General features: G+C 43.7%; 2 protein-coding genes across 5 annotated transcripts in view; one reads left to right on the forward strand and one right to left on the reverse strand.

Annotated features, from left to right (window-relative positions):
* STK40 (serine/threonine kinase 40) overlaps nucleotides 1-14947 on the reverse strand; it is a 33454-nt gene extending 18507 nt beyond the window's left edge. For 2 of the 3 annotated variants that reach the window (XM_068265446.1, XM_068265447.1), the window contains exons 1-2: nucleotides 14817-14947; nucleotides 3091-3209 (exon numbers count right to left, since the gene is read on the reverse strand). In XM_068265446.1, coding sequence (XP_068121547.1) covers nucleotides 3091-3202 — 112 coding nt within the window. In that variant the 5' untranslated portion in view covers nucleotides 3203-3209; nucleotides 14817-14947. Of the gene's footprint in view, nucleotides 1-3090; nucleotides 3210-14816 lie in introns of those variants that run through there. The other variant, XM_068265448.1, reaches the window with a different exon arrangement.
* A 234-nt stretch (nucleotides 14948-15181) lies between these two features.
* Nucleotides 15182-18483, forward strand: LSM10 (LSM10, U7 small nuclear RNA associated). 2 transcript variants are annotated; one of them, XM_068265450.1, is made up of 2 exons: nucleotides 15182-15256; nucleotides 17452-18483. In XM_068265450.1, the coding sequence occupies exon 2, from the start codon at nucleotides 17471-17473 to the stop codon at nucleotides 17834-17836; it is 366 nt and encodes a 121-aa protein (XP_068121551.1). In that variant the 5' UTR covers nucleotides 15182-15256; nucleotides 17452-17470; the 3' UTR covers nucleotides 17837-18483. The 2 variants fall into 2 exon arrangements, with proteins under 2 accessions (XP_068121551.1, XP_068121550.1); XM_068265449.1 differs by having other exon boundaries at nucleotides 15251-15284.
* Nucleotides 18484-23663: the final 5180 nt, after the last annotated feature.

Below are 23663 nucleotides of genomic sequence, written 5' to 3' on the forward strand. Positions count from 1 at the left end.
AAAAATGTAATATTTTATAGCTAGCTAGGGTTCACGGTTGAGGCTGCCTGCGCCAAGAATCTAATGTGTGTACAGTGGCCCCTGACCATCACGAGCCAGTGATCTATCTGGTATATTGTCTCAGTCTAGGGCACTATTCTCTCCACTTGCTCTGTCATTGTCGGGTGCTGCTCCAGTGGTCCTCCAACCCCTCCATAGCAACAGAACGCATCACTAACCTAGAGGCTAGCGAATCTCAATCCCTCCTGGGCGACACTCCTAGCATGTGTATACAAACTGCCTCTTGAGAAAATCAAAAACAAAGACCGAGACCCGACTAGTGGCACACAACAGTAAAACCAGCACTCTTTAGTTTCATAGAAACCCTTTTGACTAGCAGTTTCAGAACTATTTTCTCCCAACCAATCTTGGGGGCAAGATCACAATGGGTCATCTTTATAAAAGGTGAAAGCCGCATTTAACCTCTAGCCGGCCACAGCAGCAGCCCCAGGACCACCAAACGCCAATTGGCGTAAGGTCCTGTGGGCCGGTCTTGCAGGCGCTCGCACGAGGCGATGTGCACGCATCCCTGCTTGAATGACTGAGCTTCATCAGCCTCCCAGCGGCAATCGCGTGAAACCGCTGTCTAATTAGTCTGTACGATCCATGGCAGCACTGTACTGGGGACAGCCATGTGACATAGCTGTCCCCCTGGGAAGGACATAAGCGATCCGCTGTCATAGGCTGAGGAAGAGGGGGGGGGAGGGGGAATTAGTAAAAATTAATAATAATGATAAAAAGAAAAAAAAAAAAAGTATTGGAAAAAAAAAAAAATTATATACAGTGGTGTGAAAAACTATTTACCCCCTTCCTGATTTCTTTTTCTTTTGCATGTTTGTCACACTTAAATGTTTCTGCTCATCAAAAAACGTTAACTATTAGTCAAAGATAACATAATTGAACACAAAATGCAATTTTAAATGATGGTTTTTATTATTTAGTGAGTAAAAAAACCTCCAAACCTACATGGCCCTGTGTGAAAAAGTGATTGCCCCCCTTGTTAAAAAAAAATAAAAAAAAAATTACTTAACTGTGGTTTATCACACCTGAGTTGTCATGCCAAGATCCAAAGAAATTCAGGAACAAATGAGAACAAAAGTAACTGAGATCTATCAGTCTGGTAAAGGTTATAAAGCCATTTCTAAAGCTTTGGGACTCCAGCGAACCACAGTGAGAGCCATTATCCACAAATGGCAAAAACATGGAACAGTGATGAACCTTCCCAGGAGTGGTCGACCAAAATTACCCCAAGAGCGCAGAGAAAACTCATCCGAGAGGCCACAAAAGACCCCAGGACAACATCTAAAGAACTGCAGGCCTCACTCGTCTCAATTAAGGTCAGTGTTCACGACTCCACCATAAGAAAGAGACCGGGCAAAAACGGCCTGCATGGCAGATATCCAAGGCGCAAACCACTTTTAACCAAAAAGAACACTAAGGCTCGTCTCAATTTTGCTAAAAAAACATCTCAATGATTGCCAAGACTTTTGGGAAAATAACTTGTGGACCGACGAGACTAAAGTTGAACTTTTTGGAAGGTGCGTGTCCCGTTACATCTGGCGTAGAAGTAACACAGCATTTCAGCAAAAGAACATCATACCAACAGTAAAATATGGTGGTGGTAGTGTGATGGTCTGGGGTTGTTTTGCTGCTTCAGGACCTGGAAGGCTTGCTGTGATAGATGGAACCATGAATTCTACTGTCTACCAAAAACTCCTGAAGGAGAATGTCCAGCCATCTGTTCGTCAACTCAAGCAGAAGCGATCTTGGGTGCTGCAGCAGGACAATGACCCAAAACACACCAGCAAATCCACCTCTGAATGGCTGAAGAAAAACAAAATGAAGACTTTGGAGTGGCCTAGTCAACCTGACCTGAATCCTATTGAGATGTTGTGGCATGACCTTAAAAAGGTGGTTCATGCTAAAAAACCCTGAAATAAAGCTGAATTACAACAATTCTGCAAAGATGAGTGGGCCAAAATTCCTCCAGAGCGCTGTAAAAGACTCGTTGCAAGTTATTGCAAACGCTTGATTGCAGTTATTGCTGCTAAGGGTGGCCCAACCAGTTATTAGGTTCAGGGGGCAATTTCTTTTTCACACAGGGCCATGTAGGTTGAGGTTTTTTTTCCTCACTAAATAATAAAAACCATCATTTAAAACTGCATTTTGTGTTCAATTATGTTATCTTTGACTGCCCGGTTCACATTAGCGGTTGTTTGCCAAACGGACCGGATGACCTGAACCGTGCGGTTCTGATCCGGATCCGATCCGGTCAGGTTGCATCAGGTGGTAATCAGGATGCGATCCGGATCCGTTTGGCAAAATATACGTAAAAAAAAAAAAATATGTTGGGGTCTGGGAGGTCAGCAGAAGGGGGACCTGTGGAATCAGGCCCTCTGCTGTTTAGCACTCACCTCCACCTCCGACATGCTGCCAACATCCTGCCAACACCTCCAGCTCGTGCTGCTCCACTCCAAAATGCTTGCCCATGTGTCCCCAGCCAATATCGCCGCAAAAATCCGCATAGGAAGTGGGGTAGAAGATCCGGATTTCTCAGCCAGTGTGTTGTGCGGCCTCCGGTTCCCATTTGTTTGTATTGGCCGGATGGTGCAGTCCGGCTCCGCCCCGGATACGGCTGCCGGAGGGGCCGGATGAAAAAATAGCGCATGTTGGAACGGAGGCCGGAGTCCGGATCCGGCCCGGATCCGGTCCGGCTCCGGTTCTGCAGAACGGACCCATGTGAACGGACGCATAGGCTTTAATTGCTATGCCGTGCGTCCGTTCCGTCCGTTCTGCAGGCGGTGCGGCTCCGGCACGGCGATTCCGGAGGGCCACCGCAAGTGTGAACCGGGCCTAATAGTTTACGGTTTTTGATGAGCAGAAACATTTAAGTGTGACAAACATGCAAATGAATAAGAAATTAGGAAGGGGGCAAATCGTTTTTCACATCACTGTATATAAAAGTCATTCAGGTAGGCTTTATCTCAGGCAAGGTACTTTGAAAGAGACACACATTTTAAAATGCAATCAAATGGATGAATTGCAACCTACCTAGAATGAACGGTCCTGCCCTCTTAGCATTGCTTCCAGAGATAGTTGTGCAAAGTGCCTTGGATCTGGTGGAGGTCTCTCCAGAATCCCTTTCCGATGCTCTCCTCTTCATCCTCTATCTGGAAATAAAAGCAAAATGAGAAGGCTGCATGGGGTGAAATACTGCAGCTTATTCATTCACTCGCATATGTGCAGATTTCCTTTCAGCATGGCTTTCCACCTACAGATTTCAGTCTGTTCCTAAATAGACATTTCATCTGCTACTGCCAGCACAAACAGGATACTGTACAACGGTATAGACAGCTAATCACGTCATATGTGCAGTCCTTCTACAAAACCAGTCACTATTGAATTTTGTTTTCCATCTCTAAAGATTATTGCAAAGCAGCCCAAGGACACAGGTAGTCATCACTCCTTAAACCTCAGCCTTGCTTGTAAACACAAGTGAGCAGGGGATCATGGTTTCAGATAAGCAGCCAGGCAGGGAAATAAATGGAAGAGGAGGAATATATTATAGATAAAAAGAACCCCCAGCATGCATAAGCTGATCAAACTGATCACATGCTTCTCCACGAGTTCTCCTAAGCAGGGCTATCCCTAACTAACTAGCTAGAATGCTTTTTGCATGCAAGAAAAACAAGAGTTTACATTTTGATAAACTTACAAGTATTTGTACTGAGAAAAAAAAAAAAAAGTGTGAATGGGGAGGCAGGGGGAGGGGGGGCTGTTGGGGGTGGCCTGGTGTGTCGCGTTGGAGCTATTAAGTTCTGTTATGGAACATTAAAGTTTACCTAAAGGGAGGGGGAAGAAAAAAAAAAAAGTGTACTCACCTCGCCATTCCAGCACTGGGACCTCCAAAGCCTGTTGATGGAGCTTGGTAGCTCTGTGCAGGCAGCTCATATATCCGCCAGGTGAGGCGACTAGTAGAATATTTGCAATACTGCTATTATCCCACTAATGATTTACTCAAATTATTTTCCCAATCCCCCCCTCCCCTTAAAACGAATCCTCTTGCTACACTAAAGGCGCATACACACGCTGTACATTTTCAAACTACGGGTCCATCGGACCCTCCCGGTGGGCTGACAACAGTTGCATGTGAGTACAAGCTGTCGGCAGACTGATAAGACCGTGTTTGACTGATCCGCTCGGCAGCGTGTGTACGCACCTTAAGCCTAGACACAACCAGTCCCTTCCTGCATGTAATATCCTACCAGTTATAAGTCTGGTGCACAAATGATACAATGGGTGCCGCTATAGCCACAATTAATATTGTCAAAAATTAATTAACATTGGGGCCTATGGCAGAGTCCCAATTACCAGGTGCCGTATAAATTAACTTTCTCTGTACAGAATCCCACCTTCCCAGTGATGTCACAGCCTAGGCTATCATGCAGAGTTCTCCCGGAGCATTCTGGGTGACCAGGTATTATTTCTATGGACTTAGGAACAACTAAAAAAACTTTTCAAGGTCAGCACAGCAACAATAAAATCACCACATGCTAGCCACTATTATAGAATACTGGAAATATCCCCTTCAATTCAGGACATCGAGTTATGTACAGGGCTGTGGAGTCTGTACAAAAATCATCCGACTCAGTTTATAAAACTACCGACTCAGACTTCAGGTACCCAAAACTGCTCCAACTCCTTTGTCTAATTTTTTACAAAGGCTATGAATTTGGTTCAAAAATCATCCGACCCAGACGTTTATTGAAACCACTGACTCCAGGTACCCAAAATTGCTCAGACTCCACAGCCCTGGTTATGCATGTTGCATATTAAGCATATTGACTACAAGCATAAAATAAAGATCCAGTTTACAAACTAGGCACAAAGTAATTCACTGTATTTGAGAATAGCTAGTCACGCAGAAGTGCAAGACAACTACTAAAAATAGCTTGAACAAGTCTGCCTCTTGCCTCCCGTAATCCAGTAAAATTATTTAAATGAACAATTAAGTAACTTACAAAGTACAAAACAGAAAAAAAAAAAAAATCGAATAAGTCCCTAATCAAGTCTTGAACAGAACGAGACTTGTGTACACAAAGAAACATGACATTGTAGTTCCTGCTTCACAGCAGCCTGAAACATAGGATGTGATCATTTGTAACAGAAAGTGATGACATTATTGCATAACTAAGTTTGCATTATTATGCACTAAAATTAGTCAGCATGCGGCTTGTTATTAAGAGCATTTGCCACTGAGGATATGTTAACCTGCTCATTACAGACTGGAGTAGTGTACCGACACATGTTGCATCAGAGGAATGACTGTGGCATCATACCAGGGAACAGATCTATGGTACAATACAGCCTGACGTTCACAAAGTTATGGTTAAAGAGAACCTTAACTGAACGGGGGGTAAAGAGTTTCACTTACCTGGGGCTATTACCAGCCCCCTGCAGCAGTCCTGTGCCCTCAGAGCCGCTCTGGAATCCTCAGGTCCCCCGCTGTCACTTAGTTTCGTTTTTGACGACTCACCAGTCGGCCGGCCGCCATGCGTATTATTGAACGCATTCCCTACTGCAATTAGCGCTGTTGCTTTGCCGCATATCTACGAATGCGGAATGCAGCAATGCCTATTTTTGCACGCGTTGGTCCGCAACAGCGCTAATTGCAGTAGGGAATGCGTCCAATAATGCGCAAGGCGGCCGGCCGACTGGTGAGTTGTCAAAAATGAAACTAAGTGACAGCGGGGGATCGGAGGATTCCAGAGCGGTTCCAAGGGCACAGGACTGCTGCAGGGGGCTGGTAATAGCCCTAGGTAAATGAAACTCTTTACCCCCTATTCAGTTAAGGTTCCCTTTAAAGAAGGCCCAGCTTCTAAAAACTGCAAACGTGAGAGCCTGGCAAGACACGACAGGTATGATGATGACAAATCAGATTAAAAATACAGGCCAGAAAAAGTATGTTTGGACAACTATAGTAACGGAAAAAAACTAAACAAAACAAAAAAAAACATAATAAGCCTACCTCCCTATATAAAATACAACAGTTCATTTAAAACAGAACCGTACTTAAAAAAAAAAAAAAAAAAAACACACACATTCCAAAAAACATAAAAGCATAGCAATTATCCAGTTTTCAAAATTATATTGGTAGAAATGGAGATTCATTCTATGCTTTCTTCTGAAAGACAAGTAGCTGCAGCTTACACAGCAGGCCTGGCTATACTCATGCCGGCCCAGTATAGCCACATTGTATACAGTAGGGAGCGCGGACACGCAAACATCAAGCTCTTGTCGGATAAGGTCAGTGGGAACATGCGCAGCAATGATAGGGGCAAGGAGGAGATGGGACCAAGGTAAGTATCTAAACCTTCGCATTGCTAGGCTACAGCCTCATGATAGGTTTGTTGCTATGGAGGGAGCACAGTGCAGTACAAAAACTAGGTTCCAGCAGAAAGGTAACAATGCACTCAGCCAAGAGGAGCTGAACACAGTAAATTCCTGGTAGATGCAGCCCTGACCAGTTGCTTCAACAGAGAACACTAGCATGTGTAATGGCCTTTAGGCTTAGTTCACACTGCAAAACACAACAGCTAAGCGCCTAGCAAAAGAAGAAAAAAAAAAAAAAAAAAAGGGGGTACATGCAGCACAATTTTGAACTTCTAAAAATCGAAATGGTGCTGTGATAACACCCTCATAGGATGACACTGTATTAGCACTTTGACAATCACTGGATATCGGCAAGTGGAGCGCAATCGCCCTAGGGCCTGGAACCCAGAACACAAAAATCGCCAGTGTTTTTAATTGGCATTTTGTAAGCGATTTCATGAGCGTTTTCTGGCGATTTTGGTAGCGATTTTAAAAAGTGTAAGCTTTTTGCCAGCGATTGTGTAGCAATTTTAATTCTGATTGGTCCTTTCAAGTTATTTTAAATTTTCTTTTACAGTGTGCAGTAATTTAAAAATCACACACATCGCTATGTGTAGCAATTTATGAGTGATTTGCCAGAGCTTCAATACTTTACATTGAAGCACAAACGCTCCCAAAATGCTGCATGTCCTGCGATTGCGATTTTGCTAATGGCAACTGTGGAATTTGTTACATTTATTTACATTGGCAGAGCATATAGGGAATCGCTAGCGATTTTAAGCGCTCCCTAAAGGTTCTTCCACATCAGAGCTTGCGTTTGGAAAAGCTAAAAGCATGCGTTTTGCGGCGTCTTTTATGAGTTTTCAATCCGTTACAGCACAGGGGAAGTTATTGTTTTTTTTTTTACTTTGAACTGTAACTGAGTGCATTGAAACATTTTACGAACAAAACGCATGCTCTTCTTGGAGCTGTTTGATTTACATGGTAACGCAAACATCGGATGATTAAAAGCTCCGAGGAGCGTAGAAACACAATGTACAAAAACACAGCGTTAGATGTGAAAGGTAAAACGAAAGTCTATGGACTTTCATTTTATCTTGGAAAACGCAAACTATCGGCATTGCGTCAAAACCAGCTCAGATGTGAAAGCAGGGCTGTGGAATCGGTACAAAAATCTTCCAACTCCGACTACAACTCTGACTCTAGGGACCCAGAATTGCTCCGACTCAGAGTCCTCGACTCCACAGCCCTGGTGGCAGGGATATATAGAGAGGGAGAAAGGAACATGTGGGACATCATGGGAAAAGCAATAGAAAATCCCACAAGAACAGTAGCAGTCAGTCAGTGGCGTAGGGGGATCACCATAGGAGCTGCTATGGGGCCCTATCCAAGGGGGGGTCCCATGGTCTATGCCAGTGAAAAGGGGATCTGCTGCGGTCCTCATGGAGACCTGCCGCGGGCCCCCTGAAGTCCAGAGTAAGCAAGCAGAGCAGTTGGGAGAAGCAGCATACCTCTCCAGGCCCCACCAACTATCTACCTTCCTTCTAACAACCTCCTATCCATGACTAAAGCACCCTCTCTCATCACATGGTGAGGGTGTTATTCTGGCTACCTATAATGTGGTACCTTATAATTTTGGGGGATCCCAATCAAAACTTTGCTATGGGGCACCATGATTTGCAGCTACACCCCTGCAGTCAGTAGTTAGTGTTGCCACACAATGGATTACCAACAACCTCACAATTGCCATTTCTACTCCTGATAAACACTACCAATGGTGCCTGCCTGTGGTCCAAGCTTCTCTCTTCAGAAAGCACAAAAGAACATTTGAGCCAAATAAAGTCAACTTTGTGGAACTGCTACTGTATAACAAAATGCCCAGCTGGCAATTAATACAAGCCAGCAGTTCAGGTAACATCACAACTCTGTGGTCTTTCCCATTGCGCTCCACTAACCAGCAATCTGTCAGTACTCTACTATTCACCACCACTAATGTTTCCATATAGAAACACATACATCCAGCTCTTGTGAAAAACTATGCTTTAAAACTTTATTTGGATTGCTGTAAAGCATAAATAGGTTAATGACTCAGAACTGCTGTCAGTCTACTCTTGAGAAACACTGACAAAAAGGAACAGGCTTAACACCCACAGACTGTACAACAAAACTGAAACTGACTGCTATATTTAGGTAGCAGACGAGTTAAATAAATTGAGACCGTCACCACTCAATCACCAAACAGATGGTCTACAATAATAAAAAAAAAAAAAAATACTGTACTGTTATAATCTAATGCTCAGTCTACACGTGCCGATTTGTCTTATCAATCGAGCCGCTGTTGAATAATATATACAGTGGTTTGCTAAAGTATTCAGCCCCCTTGACGGTTTCCACATTTTGTCATATTACTGCCAAACATGAATCAATTTTATTGGATTTCCACGTGAAAAACCAATACAAAGTGGTGTACATGTGAGAAGTGGAACGAAAATCATACAGGATTCAAAACATTTTTTTTATTATTATTATTTTTTATTTTTTTTACAAATAAATCACTGCAAAGGTTGTCTAAGAGAATATTGGGAGCAACAACACCATGAAGTCCAAAGAACACACTAGACAGGTCAGGGATCAAGTTGAGAAATTTAAAGCAGACTAAAGGTGCGTACACATATGCGACTATAGTCGTTTGAAACGATCGTTCCGATCGTTTCAAACGACGATCGTTTAAAAAAAAGCAACCAACGATCATTAAGTCTAACGACGGGCGAGCTAGATCGTTAAAAACTAACGATCTAGCTTGGCGGATTTTTACCAACGACGATCGTTTGCAAAAGTAGTACATCGTTGGAAACGATCGTTCGTACTAGGCTTGACATGCGCATTTCGCTATTTCTCCATGAAACTTCTCATTTTTATGCGCAAGCGCAATAGTTGCTTTACGTGATGTAACGTTCGTTCTAACGATCAGATCGTTACACACATTTTAAAACTAACTTTACTCAGGTCGTTCTTTCATCAATTAAAAGTTCGTTCGTCGTTTACAACGAACGATCGTTGTTGCATGTGTGTACTTAGCATTAGGCTACAAAAAGATTTCCAAAGCCTTGAACATCCCACGGAGCACTGTTCAAGCGATCATTCAGAAATGGAAGGAGTATGGCACAACTGTAAACCTACCAAGAAAAGGCCGTCCACCTAAACTCACAGACTGAACAAGGAGAGCGCTGATCAGAAATGCAGTCAAGAGGCCCATGGCGAATCTCTGGACAAGCTGCAGAGATCTACAGCTCAGGTAATGGGGAATCTGTCCATAGGACAACTATTAGTCGTGCACTGCACAAAGTTTGCCTTTATGGAAGAGTGGCAAGAAGAAAGCCATTGTTAACAGAAAAGCATAAGAAGTCCCGTTTGCAGTTTGCCACAAGCCACGTGGGGGACACAGGAAACATGTGGAAGAAGGTGCTCTGGTCAGATGAAACCAAAATGGAACTTTTTGGCCAAAATGCAAAACGCTATGTGTGGTGGAAAACTAACACTGCACATCACTCTAAATACACCATCCCCACTGTCAATTATGGTGGTGGCAGCATCATGCTCTGGGGGTGCTTCTCTTCAGCAGGGACAGGAAAGCTGGTCAGAGTTGATGGGAAGATGGATGGAGCCAAATACAGGGCAGTCTTGGAAGAAAACCTCTTGGAATCTGCAAGACTTGGGCGGAGGTTCACCTTCCAGCAGGACAACGACCCTAAACATAAAGCCAGGGCAACAATGTAATGGTTTAAAACAAACCATATCTATGTGTTAGAATGGCCCAGTCAAAGTCCAGATCTAAATCCATTCGTGAATCTGTGGCAAGATCTGAAAACTGCTGTTCACAAACGCTGTCCATCTAATCTAACTGAGCTGGAGCTGTTGTGCAAAGAAGAATGGGCAAGGATTTCAGTCTCTAGATGTGCAAAGCTGGTAGAGACATACCCTAAAGCCCAATCTACACTATGAATCTACGATTCTATGTACGGTTCGATTAAATCTGACATGTCCGATCAGGATTCGATTCAATTTGATTTGCCATTGTTTTGCAATGGCAAATTGAATTGAATCTAATCGAATCCCGATCGGACATGTCGGATTTAATTAAATCGTAAATAGAATCGTAATTGAATCGTACAAAGAATCGTATCGTGTAGATTGGGCTTTAAAGACTAGCAGCTGTAATTGCAGAAAAAAGGTGGTTCTACAAAGTATTGACTCAGGGGAGTGAATAATTACGCACACCCCACTTTGCAGTTTTTTTTTCAAAAATGTTTGGAATCACGTACGATTTTCGTTCCACTTCTGACGTGTACTCCACTTTGTGTTGGTCTTTCACATGGAATTCCAAAAAAATTGATTCATGTTTGTGGCAGTAATATGACAAAATGTGGAAAACTTCAAGGGGGCCGAACACCTTTGCATGCATGCATACAAACATACAGTGGAGGAAATCATTATTTGACCCCTCACTGATTTTGTAAGTTTGTCCAATGACAAAGAAATGAAAAGTCTCAGAACAGTATCATTTCAATGGTAGGTTTATTTTAACAGTGGCAGATAGCACATCAAAAGGAAAATCGAAAAAATAGCCTTAAATAAAAGATAGCAACTGATTTGCATTTCATTGAGTGAAATACGTTTTTGAACCCTCTAACAATAAAAGACTTAATACTTAGTGGAAAAACCCTTGTTTGCAAGCACAGAGGTCAAACGTTTCTTGTAATTGATGACCAAGTTTGCACACATTTTAGGAGGAATGTTGGTCCACTCCTCTTTGCAGATCATCTCTAAATCCCTAAGGTTTCGAGGCTGTCTCTGTGCAACTCTGAGCTTGAGCTCCCTCCATAGGTTTTCTATTGGATTAAGGTCTGGAGACTGACTAGGCCACTCCATGACCTTAATGTGCTTCTTCTTGAGCCACTCCTTTGTTGCCTTTGCTGTATGTTTTGGGTCATTGTCGTGCTGGAACACCCATCCACGACCCATTTTCAGTTTCCTGGCAGAGGGAAGGAGGTTGTCGTTCAGGATTTCATGATACATGGCTTCGTCCATTTTCCCGTTAATGCGATTAAGTTGTCCTGTGCCCTTAGCAGAAAAACACCCCCAAAGCAAAATGTTTCCACCCCCATGCTTGACGGTGGGGACGGTGTTTTGGGGGTCATAGGCAGCATTTTTCTTCCTCCAAACACAGCGAGTTGAGTTAATGCCAAAGAGCTCTATTTTGGTCTCATCAGACCACAGCACCTTCTCCCAGTCACTCACAGAATCATTCAGGTGTTCATTGGCAAACTTCAGACGGGCCTGCACATGTGCCTTCTTGAGCAGGGGGACCTTGCGAGCCCTGCAGGATTTTAATCCATTGCTGTGTAATGTGTTTCCAATGGTTTTCTTGGTGACTGTGGTCCCTGCTAATTTGAGGTCATTCACTAACTCATCCCGTGTAGTTCTAGGATGCTTTTTCCCCTTTCTCAGAACCATTGACACCCCAATGAGGTGAGATCTTGCGTGGAGCCCCAGAGCGAGGTCGATTGATGGTCATTTTGTGCTCCTTCCATTTTCGAACAATCGCACCAACAGTTGTCACCTTCTCTCCCAGCTTCTTGCTAATGGTTTTGTAGCCCATTCCAGCCTTGTGCAGGTCTACAATTTTGTCTCTGACATCCTTGGACAGCTCTTTGGTCTTTCCCATGTTGGAGAGTTTGGAGTCTGCTTGATTGATTGATTCTGTGGACAGTGGTCTTTTATACAGGTGACTAGTTAAGACAGGTGCCCTTAATGAGGGTGACTAATTGAGTAGAAGTGTCTAACCACTCTGTGGGAGCCAGAACTCCTAATGGTTGGTAGGGGTTCAAAAACTTATTTCACTCAATGAAATGCAAATCAGTTGCTATCTTTTATTTAAGGTTATTTATTCGATTTTCCTTTTGATGTGCTATCTGCCACTGTTAAAATAAACCTACCATTGAAATGAAACTGTTCTGAAACTTTTCATTTCTTTGTCATTGGACAAACTTACAAAATCAGTGAGGGGTCAAATAATTATTTCCTCCACTGTACATACATTTCTCAATAACAACAAAAAAAAAAACACATCAAAGTCTAAGCTATCATACACCTATGGAAAGGACCAACTAGGAACGCTTTTGCCGATCACCAGCAATTAGCAACACCCTACTGCAGTAGATCCCTATGGGGGTGGTCCCGCTAGCAGAGTTGCGAATGTGGAGTGATCACAAAACGCTGCTTGCAGCAATTTAGAAGCAATCACATCAGTAGCAACAGTAGCCAAATCGCAGTGAAACCGTGGCAATTCTGCGATTTGCTAATTTGTAGGTGCTTTGCAATTGCCGCAAAGTGCCAGTAGTGGGTCCAGCCCCTAGAAATTTGCATGTCACTCCACTGGAACAGTACATTATAACAGGTGGCCAGTGAAGACAGTAGACATGGATTATTAACACATACATTTAAAACTACAGTCACCTGAAAATTATAATTTGAGCTCCTTTGGCAAGCTTGAGTAGGATCTCTACCAACCACCAAAAAAAAAACAAAAAAAAAAAACACCAGACTGCTGTTATGTCAGGAGTTTAGCAGTGTGCTTGCACAACGATTGTTCCAAATTTAATGTTGGTTACACACGTTTCAATTTCCGGTCTAAATGACAGGAAATTGTATTGTGTGTTCATGTCCAAACTGCTCCTGATCAATAGCGGGATCGATTTTCCCATAACAACTTAGAAAAAGCAATCCTGTTTAAAAAAAGAGCAGATGGGACACGGCAGAAATTATCATCCAATTCCCGTCAATTAGATGGGAAATTGCATTGTGTATATTTAGCACAAAAGTTTTGAGCAACAGCAGTTTAGAAAAAAAGTGTTTCTCCACTTTTCTGTCAGATTACCTGTAAACAAATTTGCTGGCAATGTATGAATTGCCATTTTCCCGATTTACAGTCCATTTTGGAACACAACAGTCTGCAGCAGCTGAACCCTCTCCCAACCCTGGACTATCTGTAGCCTCACTGTACTCCCTCCAAAAGCACAGTATATAAACCAGCATATTGGCTGTCAAATGACAGCAATGTACTGTTAACATACAGCAACAGATACTAATGCTTGGTACACACCATGCAATTTCCCGTCAGATCATTTGCGACACGTCTGATCTGATTTGTGCAGAAGTGATTGGAAAATCAAGATTCATTTTGGTCTAATGGGTGTCAATTTTGAATTTGCATGAAACAAACTTTCAGGGCTGTGGAGTCGGAGTCAGAGAAATTTTGGATACCTGGAGTCAGAGGTTTCATGAACTAAGGAGTTGGACGATTTTTGTACAAAATCCATAGCCATGGTAAGTATTATGGTGGGCATACACGGCCCAGACTCTTCTTATAAATCGAGCCGCTGATGGTTTGATTGATAATTTCCGACATATCCGATCACGCGGAGGATCGATTCCCGGCTCGATCCCCGCAGGCGGACAATAGGCAAAAACGAAGCGCTGAGAAGGAAGTGCCCACGGGGACAAGCGGGAATCGATGCACACGCGGACGAGCCGGCATCGAGCCGATGGGTCGATTCCGGTGCAAAAATGTGCCATGTATACCCAGCATTAGACTAAGGAGTCGGAGCCAATTTGGGTATCTGGAGTCGGGGTCAGTTGATTCATAACTTGAGGAGTCGGAGTCAGATGATTTTTGCACCTTTGCATCTTCTTGAAATTACTGGCATATCAATCAGGGCTGTGGAGTTGGTACAAAAGTCATCCGACTCCTCAGTTTTTGAACCCACCGACTCCAGGTGCCCAAAATGTCTCCGACCCCTCGACTCCGACTTTAACTCCACAGCCCTGATATCAATGATCATCTCTGTTCAGAACATCTAAAGTCTGATTCAGCTGCAAGAGTTGGGGAATGAAACAATGCAAAGGGGTTTCCAACTGGCCTGCAAACACAGTTTAGGGGCTGGATTTATTTTAGAGCTAGTGGTGTTTAGTTTGTGCCATTTGCACATTGATATTAGTTTAAAACAAAATGAATTAGGTAACTCGGCAGATATTAAAACGTGCTGCGCCGAGATTTACTAAACTATTAATAAGCCATGAAACAAATGTTGCTGTAATGTGAAGCACAGTGCCCTGGTGTTGTGATTACACACTGGTGTCTCATACAATGCACAGTACACTACCCCATTAGATGGATGCTGCCAAAGGAGTTCTGCAGTACAAGGCAGTCAATGTAGCCCTGGAGAAGACACGAATCCCGACAACAATACCCCAACACCTGTTCATCCCCTCCCCCCAGCTACCCTCTACCTGCGGAGGTGAGCAGCCCTCTCCACGCCCCATCACTCACACCCCGGAGCCCTTACCTCTACACGGGGCTACCGAGCTGTTATCAAGCTGGGCTCATGCCTCGGGTGTTCTGAGCCGAGCCACATACGCCGGGAGGCCTTCGTCGCCTACCAACCCCGGCTCTCCATCCCTGCGCACTTGACAACGGAAATGACGCAAAGCCCGATTATCCAATCCAATCTCATGTAACAAAGCACCGTGACCCAGATGAGCGAAATAGAATCATTCTCATTGGCTAACCGCGGTATGGTTTTAGTTTAATATAGCCACACCTCTTACAAAGACGGCTTATGACGTCACCAAACAGGCGCGCTCTCATTGGTCTCCGGTAGTAAATGGAGGCGGATGTAATTGGGGAAGGCGGGGATAACGTAAAAGTCTAGTGTAAGTGTAATGATTGATGGTAGGTGACGGAAGTATCTTGGTGCACGTGGATCGGCATCCGCGTATAGTGGTGGTAAGAGGCTGATGTGTGTGTTTGTGGGGTAGGTCCTCTCCCTCCGGATTAACGGTGTGGTGAAATGCTCTGCAACTTTATATTTTGCAACTGGTTGCAATAATTTATACTTGTAATTATTAGAAAGTGCAATCTAGCCTTTGATGTCAATGTATTTGTGTCAGAAAAAGCAGCCCAACCTAACCACATTCTCACACAGAACCCTCCTCTACTGGGTAACTAATACCCCTCTTCCCAGGGGCGTAGCAATAGGGGTTGCAGAGGTAGCGACCGCATCGGGGCCCTTGGGCCATAGGGGCCCCGAAGGGCCCTCCCTCAACTACAGTATTAGCTCTCCATTGGTCCTGTGCTCATAATATTCACTTCTATAGATACTTTGAATAGTGGTAATCCTTAACAAACTGTTTCCCATCCTCTTCTTGCACCTCTGAAACTGTAGTTGCCCTTGGCAGGTTTTGGTGCGCTGTATCAATTGTTACGTATAGAGTGCTTGGGGGGGCCCCATTGTAAAACTTGCATCGGGGCCCACTGCTCCTTAGCTACGCCACTGCCTCTTCCCTCCCCCTTACACTTTGGAGGGAATATAGAACCCCCACCCCGAGGGAAGTAGTAACCTCCTAATTCCCCCGGTGGGTAACTAATAACCTTCCCTGGAAGGAACTAAACACCAGCAGTTGCAAATAATGACAGACTGGAAATGTGAAAGAAGGCATGCATGCGCAGTTAAGAACCAGAGACCAAGCCTGGGTAAAAAATGAGAAAAGATGTTATACATACCTGGGGCTTCCTTCAGCCTCATAAGCCTGGATCGCTCCCACACCACCATCCTCCGCTGCCTCTATCGCCGGTACCGGGTCCCGTCACTTCCGCCGGACGCGACCAGTTGTATGCATGCGCAGGGGCTTCCTCCGGCTTTGTACGCATGCACCTGCACATTACGGAGGGAGTGCACTGCGCTTGTGTCGACTGGCCGAAATGACGGGACCCGGTATCGGCGGACAGAGGCAGCAGTGGATGGCGGCGTGGGAGCGATTCAGGCTTATGGAGCTGGAGGAAGCCCCAGGTATGTATAAATAGTATATTTATTTGTCTCTGGTTCTCTTTAATCACCTTGGCGGTAACTCCGAGCTGAGCTCGGGGTAAGCTGCCGCGGAGGATTTCTCAAGCCCTGCTGGGCCGATTTTCATAATTTTTTTTTTTTTTAGAACACGCAGCAAGCACTTTGCTTTCTGCGTGTTTGGGTCGATCGCCACCACCCGCCGTGATGCAAGCCCCCCCCGCATACCCCTTGTGCAGCCTGGCCAATCGCTGCCAGGCTGCGCCATGGGGTGGATCGGGACTCCCTGTGACGCCACGACGTGTGCAGCAAGCACTTTGCTTGCTGCGTGTTCAAGTCGATCGCCGCCGATGCGCAGCTACCCGCCGTGATACAGAGCCCCCCCATACCCCTTGCGCAGCCTGGCCAATCGCTGCCAGGCTGCGCCATGGGGTGGATCGGGACGCCCTGTGACGTCACTCCGTTTGTTGCCATGGCGACGGGGAAGCCCTGAAGGAAATCCCGTTTTAGAACGGGATTTCCGGATGGGCTTGATCGCCGGCGGCGATCGGAGGGGTGGGAGGGAAGCCGCAGGGAGGGGGGGAATCATGTAGCTAGCGCTAGGCTAGCTACATGATTAAAAAAAAAATTGCCTTAAAAAAACCTCGCACAGCCGCAGAACAATTGACCGCCAGGGAGGTTAAGCACAGTCCATTCAAGATACAAAATATTACAGGTTGCTATATTTTTCATTACTCCAGTGTTGGGTAGTTTGGGAAGGTAGTTGATAGGCAGTGGCGTAGCAATAGGTTGCGACCGCATTGGGGCCCTCCTTCATCCGCAGCGTCAGCTTTTTTTTTTTTTTTTTTTTTTGTCATGTGCTGGTAATCCTTTGCACTTATTTTCAGCCAATTCTCCACACCAGTTCTACAATCTTTGATTATTTCTAATGGCTACTGGTAGTTTTCTATAATGCTCAAGAAAATCACAGCACTTGTGATGTTTTTAACTTCAATTCTGAATAAACAGTGAAGTGCAGGCATGGTTATCCCTTATATCCAATTTTAGAATATTGTGGAGGCAGCAAATCTTCCCCCAATGCTCCAAAGTTAGGATTTGCTCTTTAAATCTAATATATGCATTTTAATTCTTTTTTCAGTGGGTTTGCTGGTATAATCATGGAGGTAAGCCATTCTGTGAAGGAAAGGACAATTGCAGAGAACAGCTTAGTCATTCTTCTGCAAGGACTGCATGGACTTGTCACCTCTGTTGATCTTCGGGATGAAAGTTCTGCCAGAGGTGTTGTTATAAATGTAGATGCTTTCATGAACATACGCCTGGAAAAGGTCACTTACACAGATCGTTGGGGTAAGGATTCCAAACTGGATGACTTGTTTATTAATGGACGCAATGTGCGTTATGTTCATATTCCAGAGGAGGTGGATATCATTCAAACTATTGAAGGACAGCTGAAGAAAATACAAAATGTTCGTGGATTTGGTGGAAAGGGAAGAAAGGAGTTTGCTCCTAAGAACAAAAAATGATATCGCTGGCTCTCATTTACGCAGCTGAACACTGCAACATGAATTACCAGTTTTGTTTTTGTGAGCTGAAAATTGTTTTGCAAGGCTTTCTAGATGGCACCTCTTTATCTGTGACTGCACTCAAGAATTTGAGATCTCTACAAGAGCAAAGCCCCAAGTCTTCGTTCTGCATGAGCAATGCAAAGATTGTGGATGTGGCGTAGAGAGGGATATTGGGTCGTATTTCTGCTGCAGCCTGATATAATGTGGTAAAGGGTTGATATTTTTCATTTACCACATGCATATTATGTAATAGTATGGTCAGATTTACATGGGTTCCTCAACAAGCACTTCTGAAAAAGTACTTTTTCCTGTCAGCGGAAACAGTCATGGGACATTGTATGATTCAAACCTTCAGCTGTTGGATTGGATCACTGCTGCAAAGGTGTCTTTGGCCCTTTACACATAGTCAGATTTCAGGCCATCGTTTTGCACTGTTGATCATTCTGTTATTTTTGTTAATAGGTGACCAATCTGTATTGCCAAACCAATGTACATGGGTTTAAGATGGCCCTTCTGTCCATAATTTTGTTCCTGGCACACTGGGCTCTATTTACAAAACTTCTCATACATGACTTATCACCTAATAAAAATAACCTTTCAGCACATTTTACAAGCAAAATAATCACTCACAGTAAGTTGTTCCTGATAACTTCATTTCAATTTTACTTTTCTTACTTTATATAATAGTTTTGATTTGTAGAAGCTTTAAAAAGGTAACATAGATAAGGTGAAAATAGGAGTAAAAGCTTTGTGAATGATGCACAATGTGGCTGCAGTAGGTTTTATACTCTTCTCTCAGTATATTGATCTAATGTTTATATTTCCAACCAGCGTGATGTACAAAACTGACATTTACCACCACATCACATTGCTTCAAGGACACTTGAAGTGAGAGGGATATGAAGCCTGATATATATTATATATTCCCTTTAAAACAATGCAAATTGCCTTGCTATCTTGCTGATTCTCTGTCTCAAAAGGTGGGTACACACATCAGATAAAAGTCTATGGAAAATGAAAGATTCAGACCAATTTTACCCCCTTCCATGTAGTATGAGAGCCATACCTACACAGTCTATTCTATGGAGCTGAACTCCCCATTAGACAGAGATCTTTGCAAGATGCTGCGCACAAAGATGCTGTACACATTCAACAGATCAGTATCTGCAAAAGATCTGCTCCTGCAAAAGATCCGTTCCTGAAAAATGCATTCATGGTCTATGATATCTGCAGATCCTTATACACACCTTGTTTAAAGAGACCCCGTAACAAAAATTGCATCCTGTTTTTTATCATCCTACTAGTTCCAAAAGCTATTCTAATGTGTTCTGCTTTACTGCAACACTTTCTGCTATCACTATCTCTGTAATAAATCAATGTATCTTTCCCCTGTCAGACTTGTCGGCCTGTGTCTGGAAGGCTGCCAAGTTCTTCAGTGTTGTGGTTCTGATATGAACTCACCCTTCCAGGCCCCTTTATGCACACTGCCTGTGTATTATTTAGATTAGTGCAGCTTCTCTCTTCTCTCTTATCTTTTACAAGCTGGATAAATCCTCCTCTGAGCTGGCTGGGCTTTCACATACTGAAGAATTACAGACAAGGGCAAAGCTGTTTGCAGGAGAAAAACAAGCAGCCTGAAACTTCAGTGCATGAGAACTGCAGGGGGGAAGAAACACACAATGATCTCTTGAGATTCAAAAGGAAGGGTGTATACAGCCTGCTTGTGTATGGATGTATTTTCTATGTGTGTACATACTGTACATCAACCTACTTCCTGTTTTGGTGGCCATTTTGTTTGTTTATACTTTTAAAAACTGTTTTTAACCACTTTTAATGCGGCGAGGAGCGGCGAAATTGTGACAGAGGGTAATAGGAGATGTCCCCGAACGCACTGGTATGTTTACTTTTGTGCGATTTTTAACAATACAGATTCTCTTTAACAGACATTCATCTGCAAATCAGATCCACCAGGATGGATCTTTAGATCTGCAGATAATTGTCTGATCTGCAGATGAATGTCGTTAAACAAGGTGTGTATGAAATCTGCAGATATCATAGACTATGAATGCATTTTGCAGGAACGGATCTTTTGCAGATACTGATGTTGCATGTGTACAGCATCCTTGTTTTCAGCATCTTGCAAATATTTTTATCTGATGGGGAGTTCAGCTCAATAGAATAGACTGTGTAGGTATGGCTCTCATACTACATGCAAGGGGGTAAAATTAGTCTGATCTTTCATTTTCCAAAGACTTTTATCTGATGTGTGTACGCACCTTAATACCTTTAGCCATCGACCCAGACCAAGCATGCAGGTCAGGTGTTTCTGACTGGATTAGCTTCATGCTTTCAGGTGTGTGATTCAGACACTACTGCAGACAGAGATCAGCAGGACTGCCAAGCAACAGGTATTGTTAAAAAGAGCAGTGGGAAAGTTCAAAACGCTCTACCCCCTCAAATCAGACCAGCAGGTGCAGGACCAGAAAAGCCAAGCCAATTCTCAGATATGCATAGAAGGATCCGCAGACCAAGTGCTGGTAGAAAAATGCTGACGCGTGTCGGGCTTACAATCTGCCCTTAGTCATAGGCAGATTGTAAGCCCGACACGCGTCAGCTGAACCTTGGGGTTTTATTGCCATGTCATGTGGAATCTTTTGAATAAAGAACAGCAGCATTTTTCTACCAGCACTTGGTCTGCGGATCCTTCTATGCATATCTCAGTATTGTTAAAAAGGAAATAAGTACAGTAGCCTACATATCCCTCTCCCTTTAGGTTCCCTTTTAAGAACCAATAAAACACTTTATGATGAACAAATTGGAATGTTTGCTAGTCAGAAGTAAAGATTTGCTTGTCTGTGCAAGGCCTAAGAATTAAATAATCATGTAAAGGTTTTGTTTGTATTCAGTATTATATATTTGCACAGTTACTTTGTATTTTTTTTTTAGACTTGTATTTTTATATGGGTACCTTAACCTCCCTGGCATTAAAGAAACTCTGTAACAAAAAAAAGTTTCCCTGGGGCGGTACTCACCTCCGGGAGGGGGAAGGTTCAGGGTCCCAATAAGGCTTCCCCATCCCTATAGCTGCAGGCAATCCAGCGCTGGCTCCCCCGAAGCGTCCTGAAATCCTGGCTCGACAAGGCTTGATGTATTCACCTTCCCTGGCTCCAGCAGGGGCACTGTTGTGGCTCTCAGTACGGAGATAGGCGGAAATAGCCGAGCTCTGTTGGGTCCGCTCTACTACGCAGGCACAGGAGACTTGCGCCTGCACAGTAGAGCGGGCCGACAGTGAACGGCTATTTCTGCCTATCTCCAAGCGGAGAGCAGTTAGGAGGGGCACAGCGAGACCGCTGTGGAACACAGGAGGACGGGAGTAACCTGAGTACCCCCCAGGGAAGGTTTGGGGGGGGAGTGTTTACAGGTTTTCTTTACATTTCAGCTAGTGTACATTTTGAGAATAATAAAGTTCCAAACACTAAATCGTGTCATAAATATATGTATTTTCCTGCTTCTTGCCTGTGCCACCTTACAGAAATCCATTGATACCTTCCACCTATGTCGCTGTCACTCTGGAGATTATACAGGTTCTGCTTCCAGCTTTCAGTGGAGCTGAACTCTTGCACAGGACAGAAGAAAAACAGAGAAATGCACCTTGTATGTACAGTGGGTTGCAAAAGTATTCAGCCCCCTTGAAGTTTTCCACATTTTATCATATTACTGCCACAAACATGAATCAATTTTATTGGAATTCCACATGAAAGACCAACACAAAGTGGTGTACACATGACAAGTGGAATGAAAATCATACATGATTCCAAACATTTTTTACAAATAACTGCAAAGTGGTGTGTGCATAATTATTCGGCCCCCTTTGATCTGAGTGCAGTCAGTTGCCTATAGACATTGCCTGATGAGTGCTAATGACTAAATAGAGTGCGCCTGTGTGTAATCTAATGTCAGTACAAATACAGCTGCTCTGTGAGGGTCTCAGAGGTTATCTAAGAGAATATTGGGGGCAACAATGTTGTGAAGTCCAAAGAACACACCAGACAGGTCAGGGATAAAGTTGAGAAATTTAAAGCATGCTTAGGCTACAAAAAGATTTCCAAAGCCTTGAACATCCCACGGAGCACTGTTCAAGCGATCATTCAGAAATGGAAGGAGTATGGCACAACTGTAAACCTACCAAGACGAGGCCAGCCACCTAAACTCACAGGCCGAACAAGGAGAGCGCTGATCAGAAATGCAGTCAAGAGGCCCATGGTGACTCTGGACGAGCTGCAGAGATCTACAGCTCAGTTAGGAGACTCTGTCCATAGGACAACTATTAGTCATGCACTGTACAAAGTTGGCCTTTATGGAAGAGTGGCAAGAAGAAAGGCATTGTTAACCGAAAGCGTAAGAAGTTCCGTTTGCAGTTTAGCACAAGCCATGTGGGGGACACAGCAACCATGTGGAAGAAGGTGCTCTGGTCAGATGAGACCAAAATGAAACTTTTTGGACAAAATGCAAAACGCTATGGGCTTGATTCACAAAGCGGTGCTAACTGTTAGCACGCCTGTGAAAACCCCCTTAGCACGTCTAAACAAGTTTTTCGCGCATAAAACTTTATGCGCGCAAAACTTTATGCGCATAAAACTTTACGCGCGTACTGCACAGAGCGCAGGGCGCTCCGCGCGAAGTGCCCATTAAAGCCTATGGGACTTAGCGCGCATAAAGCTTTGCACGCGTAAAACTTTGCGCGCGCAAAGTTAGCGCGCGATCTGATTGAGAAGTCCGGTGCTAACCTACTTAGCACCCTGGTTAGCGCGTCTAAAGACTTTAGACGTGCTAAGTAGGTTAGCACCGCTTTGTGAATCAAGCCCTATGTGTGATGGCAAACTAACACTGTACATCACTCTGAACACACCATCTCAACTGTCAAATGTGGTGGCAGCATCATGCTCGGGGGGTGCATCTCTTCAGCAGGGACAGGGAAGCTGGTCAGAGTTGATGGGAAGATGGATGGAGCCAAATACAGGGCAAACTTGGAAGAAAACCTCTTGGAGTCTGCAAAAGACTTGATACTGAGGCGGAGGTTCACCTTCCAGCAGGACAATGACCCTAAAAAAAAAGTCAGGGCAACAATGGAATGGTTTAAAACAAAACATATCCATGTGTTAGAATGGTCCAGTCAAAGTCCAGATCTAAATCCAATCAAGAATCTGTGGCAAGATCTGAAAACTGCTGTTCACAAACGCTGTCCATCTAATCTGACTGAGCTGGAGCTGTTTTGCAAGGACGAATGGGCAAGGATTTCAGTCTCTAGATGTGCAAAGCTGGTAGAGACATACCCTAAAAAACTGGCAGATGTAATTGCAGCAAAAGGTGGTTCTACAAAGTATTGACTCAGGGGGCCGAATAATTACGCACACCTCACTTTGCAGTTATTTATTTGTAAAAAAAAAAAAATGTTTGGAATGATGTATGATTTTCGATCCACTTCTCACATGTACACCACTTTGTATTGGTCTTTCTGTTTCAATAATTTTATTGAGAAAAATTATTTTCAAATTACAGTGATAACGTTTGTAACATAGCTATTCAAAAGAGTTTTGGCTTATTTCCAGACAGTTAAACAGGTCTCTAGTAACAATTAGCGAGTAACAGCATCGAATAAAGAATCCTTCTTTTAAGTCTAAAACGCTATAAATGATAATCTAGCGAGTTTCTTTAGAATAAGCTACAGCTGAAATCTAACATACATCGTGGGTTCTTTAGCATTGTTTGGTAGATATATCAAATA

The sequence above is a fragment of the Hyperolius riggenbachi genome, chromosome 2, assembly GCF_040937935.1.
Source record: "Hyperolius riggenbachi isolate aHypRig1 chromosome 2, aHypRig1.pri, whole genome shotgun sequence".
NCBI lineage: Eukaryota > Metazoa > Chordata > Amphibia > Anura > Hyperoliidae > Hyperolius > Hyperolius riggenbachi.